Source organism: Panicum virgatum, chromosome 7N, assembly GCF_016808335.1.
Source record: "Panicum virgatum strain AP13 chromosome 7N, P.virgatum_v5, whole genome shotgun sequence".
Lineage (NCBI taxonomy): Eukaryota > Viridiplantae > Streptophyta > Magnoliopsida > Poales > Poaceae > Panicum > Panicum virgatum.
In genome coordinates this window covers 25987996-25994716 of record NC_053151.1, presented here as the reverse complement: position 1 = coordinate 25994716, position 6721 = coordinate 25987996, and the positions used below count along the sequence as shown (strand labels likewise).

General features: G+C 50.2%; 1 protein-coding gene across 1 annotated transcript; it reads left to right on the top strand.

Moving 5' to 3' along the window:
• Positions 1 to 731: 731 nt before the first annotated feature.
• LOC120680729 (transport inhibitor response 1-like protein Os04g0395600) lies at positions 732 to 5261 on the top strand. The gene is made up of 5 exons (XM_039962252.1): positions 732 to 1048; positions 1558 to 2353; positions 3004 to 3493; positions 3576 to 4395; positions 4805 to 5261. The coding sequence occupies exons 2-4, from the start codon at positions 1902 to 1904 to the stop codon at positions 4353 to 4355; spliced, it is 1722 nt and encodes a 573-aa protein (XP_039818186.1). The 5' UTR covers positions 732 to 1048; positions 1558 to 1901; the 3' UTR covers positions 4356 to 4395; positions 4805 to 5261.
• Positions 5262 to 6721: the final 1460 nt, after the last annotated feature.

Genomic DNA, 6721 nt, shown 5'->3' with positions numbered 1-6721 from the left:
TCTTTTATAAAATAATAATGTTAATTATTATCCTTCCAAAATAAATAATAATGTGAATTATAAGTGAATGTATGTGCAAAGAAAAATAAAGTGTGTACCAAAAGAAAATAATATACGGGTACAAAAAGTTCATAGTATGATATACGAAAAATTGCAACTATTTTTTCCAAAAAAATGCATCCTAGAATGGAAGCCGCGGACAGCCTTGAAACGATCTGGCCTTTGTCCACAGCTAGCGCAGCGAGAAGGATAAGAGAAAAGAAAAGGTACCCTGTGGTGTCCGGTGATGGTGGATGCTGACGCTGGAAAAGAACCGATGGATTTGGAAGGGGGAGAGAGGAGACTGATGTCATTTGGCCTGTGGCTGTGTGCCACGGAGGCGCGCCATCTAATCATTAAGGATTTATTATTTATTATCTGGGCGCAGCGCCTCCTAGGCTAGAGAGAGAATGAATGAATGAATGAATGAATTGGAGGGCGAGGCTAGAGAGGGAGTCGGTGATGACGACGATGGCGCATGAAGTAGAGAGACGGATGGATGTACTGTACCGTCCCCGTATACATACTGTACTCTACGTACATGCCACTATTGCGTCGCGTCGCACATCAGCAGCAGGCGCCGGACGTGACAGGACCAGCGCTTTTTCTTTGCTTTCCAGTGGCCGCCGCACCGCACCTGCCTTGCCTCCTCTCTCTCTCTCTCTCAATCACCGCTCCTCCATTATCAAAAAAAAAAATCACCGGTCCTCCTCCCTCTCCGAGTATTTCTCCCCACTTCCTGCTCGCTCCCCCTCCCTCTCTGCTCTCTCGCAGTTGCCGCTCCCTCCCTGCTCTCCCCAACCGCTGCTCCCTCCCTGCGCAGCAGGCCCGGCCGTGGAGGTGCGGGGGCCAGGGACGTGCGTGCGGGTCACCGCTGCTCCGCGCCGGCGCGGAGGCTGGGGGCGCGGCCGCTCTCCTTCGGCTCGGGGGTCAGGGCGGGTCCCCCATTGGCGCCGGGGCCGTCGCGGGACGCCGCCGCGATTTGCCCCGTCGGCGCTCGATCTACTAGGTGCTCTCTCTCTCTCTCTCTTCGATCCATGGCTCTGCTCCGGCGATGGATGCGTGGTCCGCGGGATGCGGCAGGCGGTGCGGAAGCAGCAGCGATCTGGAGGCTTCCGGGCCATGGCGCGCTCGGGATGGGAGCTCGGGTAGGAGCTTCTGCATCTAGGAGCTCGGGGCTATGGATGAGGGTGCGGATCAGAGGCGGGGCTCTGATGGGGGTTCGGTTGGAGACGTTTTTTTTATTATTATTTTTATTTTTTGGTTTGGACCCTCAGAATAAGAGTAGGGGCTCGGATGACGACTCCGTCGGAGATGCGCTCACTAGTCACTGGTAATAGATTCCAAGTCACTTAAATCTATAGCTTGCTCTTGAAGGTGGGTGGCATAACCAAGCAAATAAAATGTCTTCTATTGTATCCGTTGGAGTTATTAGTTTCCAACTTATTGAGTGATGACATTTTCAAGTGTATTCCACCTTTGCGCTCACTAGCTAAGGAGCTGCTATTTTTTTTGCAGGTTTCGGTGGAGGGATCGGGGGCTGAGAGGGTGGTCGCCATCTCCGGCTCATTTACAGTAGTTCGGGCTTGCCATGTCCAAATCAGGTAGGGGTGACAGATGTGGCAATTGTCGGAAGGAGCCGTGCCTGCAGATCTGAAAGCCACCTGGGCTTCCTTTGCTCAGTTGACCTGAGTGAATGACATTGCTTTCCGCTGTTTGACTAAATAACCCGGAAGCTCCAAGGGAGCAGATCATATTCCTGCTGTTGTTGTCGACTTGTTGGTCTTGCTTGGATAACCTGGAGGCTGGAGATCAGATCCAGCTCCTACCCTGGTAACAAGGTGCTGCTAGGGGAGGGCGCCATGACCTACTTCCCTGAGGAGGTGGTGGAGCATATATTCAGCTTCCTGCCATCGCACAGTGACAGGAACACGGTCTCGCTCGTGTGCAAGGTGTGGTATGAGGTTGAGAGGCTGAGCCGGCGTGCAGTGTTTGTTGGGAACTGCTACGCGGTGCGCCCCGAGCATGTGGTGCTGCGGTTCCCCAATGTAAGGGCGCTGACGGTGAAGGGGAAGCCGCACTTTGCAGACTTCAACCTTGTGCCGCCTGATTGGGGCGGCTACGCGGGGCCATGGATTGAGGCGGCGGCAAGGAGCTGCGTGGGTCTTGAGGAGCTGCGGATGAAGCGGATGGTTGTGTTGGATGAGAACCTTGAGCTGCTAGCTCGGTCATTCCCAAGATTCAAGGCCCTCGCCCTTATCAGCTGCGAGGGGTTCAGCACCGATGGGCTAGCTGCTATTGCGAGTCACTGCAAGTGAGCTTTCTGTTCCAGTTCGTCAAATACAGCATTTTGCATCTTCCATGCCTGTTTGTTAAGTGCATCATTTTGTTTTATTTCTTGATTTCCTGATTTGACAATGGTGCCCAAGTGGAACTGCTTTGGCATTTTATTAGCCTTAATGCATTGGCTTATGTGCCATTAGTTGTGATTTTTTTGGAGCCTATCTTCCAAGTCATGTGTTGGCCTGCTACATATTCACAAATCATAGAATACTACTGTTCTCCTGAATGAGCTGAACTATGATGAACCAGTTAATTCAAGTGGTATTTGATTGGTCTACTCTTGTATCTGATCTTTAGATGTTTAGCATATTTTCGGTGGATGACTTCTATAATTGTTATTCAGCTTGATGAATAAATACAGTTTTGGCATTAGTGTATAGAGTTAACTAGGTGTGATGTGGCTATGCTGCACACAACTGTTCTCTTGGACTAGATGCAAATTCTTTATTCAATGAATTATCATCATTACTACTATCAGTAGTAGTTGATTGATTTGTACTGAATACGTAAGTTTTTCTTGTTACATTGGTATTTTTACTGAATACATAAGTTTTTCTTGTAACATTGATATTTAGTAGTTAATGTGCTGACATTGTTTTCTTCCTTCTATCTCTTGTCTAGGCTTTTGAGGGAGTTGGATTTGCAGGAAAATGACGTGGAGGACCATGGGCCCAGGTGGCTCTCCTGCTTCCCTGATTCCTGCACTTCGCTTGTGTCTTTGAATTTTGCATGCATCAAAGGGGAGGTGAATTCTGGCGCACTAGAGAGACTTGTTGCTAGGTCTCCGAACTTACGCAGTTTGAGGTTGAATCGTTCTGTATCAGTAGATACACTCTCCAAGATTCTAGTGCGCACCCCAAATTTGGAAGACTTGGGTACTGGTATTTTGACAGATGAGTCTGAATCCTACTTGAGGCTGACTAGTGCACTGGAGAAATGCAAAATGCTAAGGAGTTTGTCAGGATTTTGGGATGCTTCTCCTATTTGTGTTCCTTTTATCTATCCCCTATGCCATCACCTAACAGGCCTAAACTTGAGCTATACTCCCACACTGGATTATTCTGATCTGACTAAAATGCTCAGCCGCTGTGTGAAACTCCAGCGCCTTTGGGTGAGTTCCCTTCTCTTTGCTTTGGGCATATCATTTTTATATGTTATAAGGGAACACAAGTAATGGTTTTGAGCCTCCACAGGTACTGGATTGCATCTCGGATAAGGGTTTGCAAGTGGTGGCCTCCAGTTGCAAAGATCTACAAGAACTCAGGGTTTTCCCATCAGAATTTTATGTTGCTGGTATTTCTCCTGTGACAGAAGAGGGACTTGTTGCAATATCATCAGGCTGCCCAAAACTGAGCTCTTTGCTATATTTCTGTCACCAGATGACCAATGATGCACTAATTACCATAGCCAAGAACTGCCCAAATTTCATAAGATTTAGACTATGTATCCTTGAGCCAAAGAAGCCGGATGCCATAACAAACCAGCCGTTAGATGAAGGCTTTGGTGCAATTGTTCGTGAGTGCAAGGGGCTAAGACGACTGTCAATGTCAGGTCTTCTCACTGATAAGGTTTTCATGTATATTGGAAAGTATGCAAAACACCTTGAGATGCTTTCTATAGCATTTGCTGGAGATAGTGATAAGGGGATGATGCATGTGATGAACGGATGCAAGAATCTAAGGAAGCTTGAAATTAGAGACAGTCCTTTTGGTGATGTTGCACTCTTGGGGAATGTTGCCAAGTATGAGACAATGCGATCCCTTTGGATGTCATCATGCAATGTCACATTAAAGGGGTGCCAAGTCCTTGCGTCGAAGATGCCGATGCTCAATGTGGAGATCATGAATGAACTAGATGGAAGCAGTGAGATAGAGGAAAACCATGGTGACCTCTCTAGAGTGGATAAGTTATATGTTTACCGCACAACTGCTGGAGCGAGGGATGATGCACCAAATTTTGTTAAAATCCTATAGAGCTAGCTGCGAGTAGCCTGGTATCTTCTCACCCTAAAAGGTGACCCTTCTTCTAGATCTAGCTTCTTTTATACGAAATGTGCAATCTGCTTGCCAGTTTCTATCTGCTGCTCTGCTAGCCCAGTTCTAGTGTTTGATAAGCCAGACCTCAAATGCTGCATGAGAAGCTTCTGCTATGGGCATTGATATAGCCAGAGTCCGGTTTCTGAAAAGATGGAACTGGATAGTACTTGAACCAAACTGGATAGTGTTTGAATGTGATGTTTGAACCACCTTTCTGGTGTCAAATCTGTAGCATTCCCTTTTTGTTCCTTCTTCAGTAGATTGATTGCAGCTGCTGATAATTTCCGTCAATGTGCATATCATTCAAGATTCCGGTAGCCATAGGGAGCAGCAGAACCTGATGTGTCTAACCCTGTTTTCCCTCTGCTACTCGATTGCTTTTACAGATGGTCGGTGGAATCCGGCATGCCCGGGGGCCGCGGCAGCAGTGGTAAGTTCCTGAACCAATCCCCACCTTTGCAGGGTCAGGAAAAGGCACACCCACACTGGTGTGCGCCCTTATCTTAGCACCATGGCCGGGATCCATCATCATCCTCTGTACCAGCGCCCCTCCCCAACTTTCAGTGCCCGGTCAGATGGCCACCGAGGCCCTTCATTACATAATCCTGTGCCTTAGAGAGGACCGGACCTGACCAACTTTTTTGTTTCACCTTTCGCGTCCCCCTGTAATCTGTAGTGTACCATTTGCGTCTGACATTGGCACAGTGGATTGTGTTGCCAGCGCTGCTGTAGTGTGTTGTTTCGTAGCCTTGAATCATCGGGACATGACATTCCGGGGGCGAAGATTTGTTCTGCTGCTCCTGTGAATTCGGTGCGTGGAATAATTTGCGGTTTATCTGCCTACATCCTGTTCCATCGTTGTGTGGATTTGAAATGTTGGTGGTGGCTTGACGGTCATGCTGGAGCTTCAAAAGTTGCGAGCCATGGCAACCGTGAAAGCCGAGTCTAGATAAGGCTATATGATATCTCACCACGGCCTGCGCGTGTGGACGGACCGGGACGCGACGGCGGCAGCCCGCGTGCACGACGACGGTGCGAGACATGGGCGCAGTGCCCCACATGTCCGCTGCCTAGCTCGGCACTCGGCTGCCGGGAGCCTGCCTGCGCTCGCTGGGGCTCCCCACCCGCCCATGTCTCCCACCGCAGGCGCGCACTGGCTGCACCGGCGGCGGCATGCCGTCGTCGTCGTCGCGTCTCAATCCGTCCGCTCCGTCGGGGAAAAAAATTGGGGACCTTCCGAGTTGCACAACGAGGCAGCAATGATGTCAATGCAAGAGCAGGAGCCTTGGTCTTACATGGGCGTAACGCAACGTCGCTGCAGAATCATCAGTCGCCTCGATCTGCTCGGGCTCGACGGCGGCGGCCACTACAGCTTATTTGGCGCATACACACATACAGACATCACACGGCTGCAAGCAGCTTGAATTTCAGAGAGAGCGAAGCTATAGGTTAGTAGGCTAATAGCATTGGTTCATGCAGAGCAGCAGCACTGCAGCACCGTCGCCTCTTAGCGGGTGTATCTTTGCCCTCTCCAACCGATCGACCTCCGTTTCCGTATCATCACGGGCAACAAATGCAGCAGCAGCACTGCTCCAGCAACCAGCAGCAGCACAGCCCGGCCAGGCTGCAAGCAAGCATGCATGCATCAGACGTTGGTCAGACACTCAGACCACACGGCACATATGCAGCCCAATGCAAAAATTGAAACAAGCTTTGACGCATGAATGGAGAACTTTTAATAAAAAAGATGAGCATAAACAACGCACCATCCTCTGAGGAAGGTGATGCAGTCGGCGTCGTCCTGGTAGTGGAAAGGCCCCCATCGGACGGAGCCGCCTGCCCCGACCATGCTGTAAGGGCGTTGGTCCGCGCCGGCGAAGTAGCCCTGGTACTGGTAGCCCCCCTGCGGGTTCGCCGTCCACTACTGACCGGCTCCACACACGAGTATATATAGGCCTCACATCCGCAGGTCTACTACTGACCGGCACGACACACGAGCACATACGGGTCTCACACCCACGGTCCACTGAGATTCGGGCCTACACCACTCAAGTGTGTACCCGCACATGAGATTGCGGACCAAACCAGGAGAGTTGGTCTAACCGGGCACACACCCAGAGGAAGTCCTGCCACACCCCAAAAACTAGCCCAAGAGGTGAGAGACTCCCCCCACTTTTATGTTGGTTCAACTCTCCCCCCACAACTAATGTGAGATTACTGATCCCAACAATCTCCCCCTCACACATTAGTGCCTCTTAGCACTAATCGGGCCCACACCACAGTCCACTAGTGACTGGCTCCAC

Excerpts from the sequence above, each read along its gene's own strand:
- LOC120680729 (XM_039962252.1), top strand. The coding sequence starts at position 1,902 with ATGACCTACTTCCCTGAGGAGGTGGTGGAGCATATATTCAGCTTCCTG. Across the intron at positions 2,354-3,003 it reads GCTATTGCGAGTCACTGCAA|GCTTTTGAGGGAGTTGGATT; the intron begins GTGAGCTTTCTG and ends TCTCTTGTCTAG. Across the intron at positions 3,494-3,575 it reads TGAAACTCCAGCGCCTTTGG|GTACTGGATTGCATCTCGGA; the intron begins GTGAGTTCCCTT and ends GAGCCTCCACAG.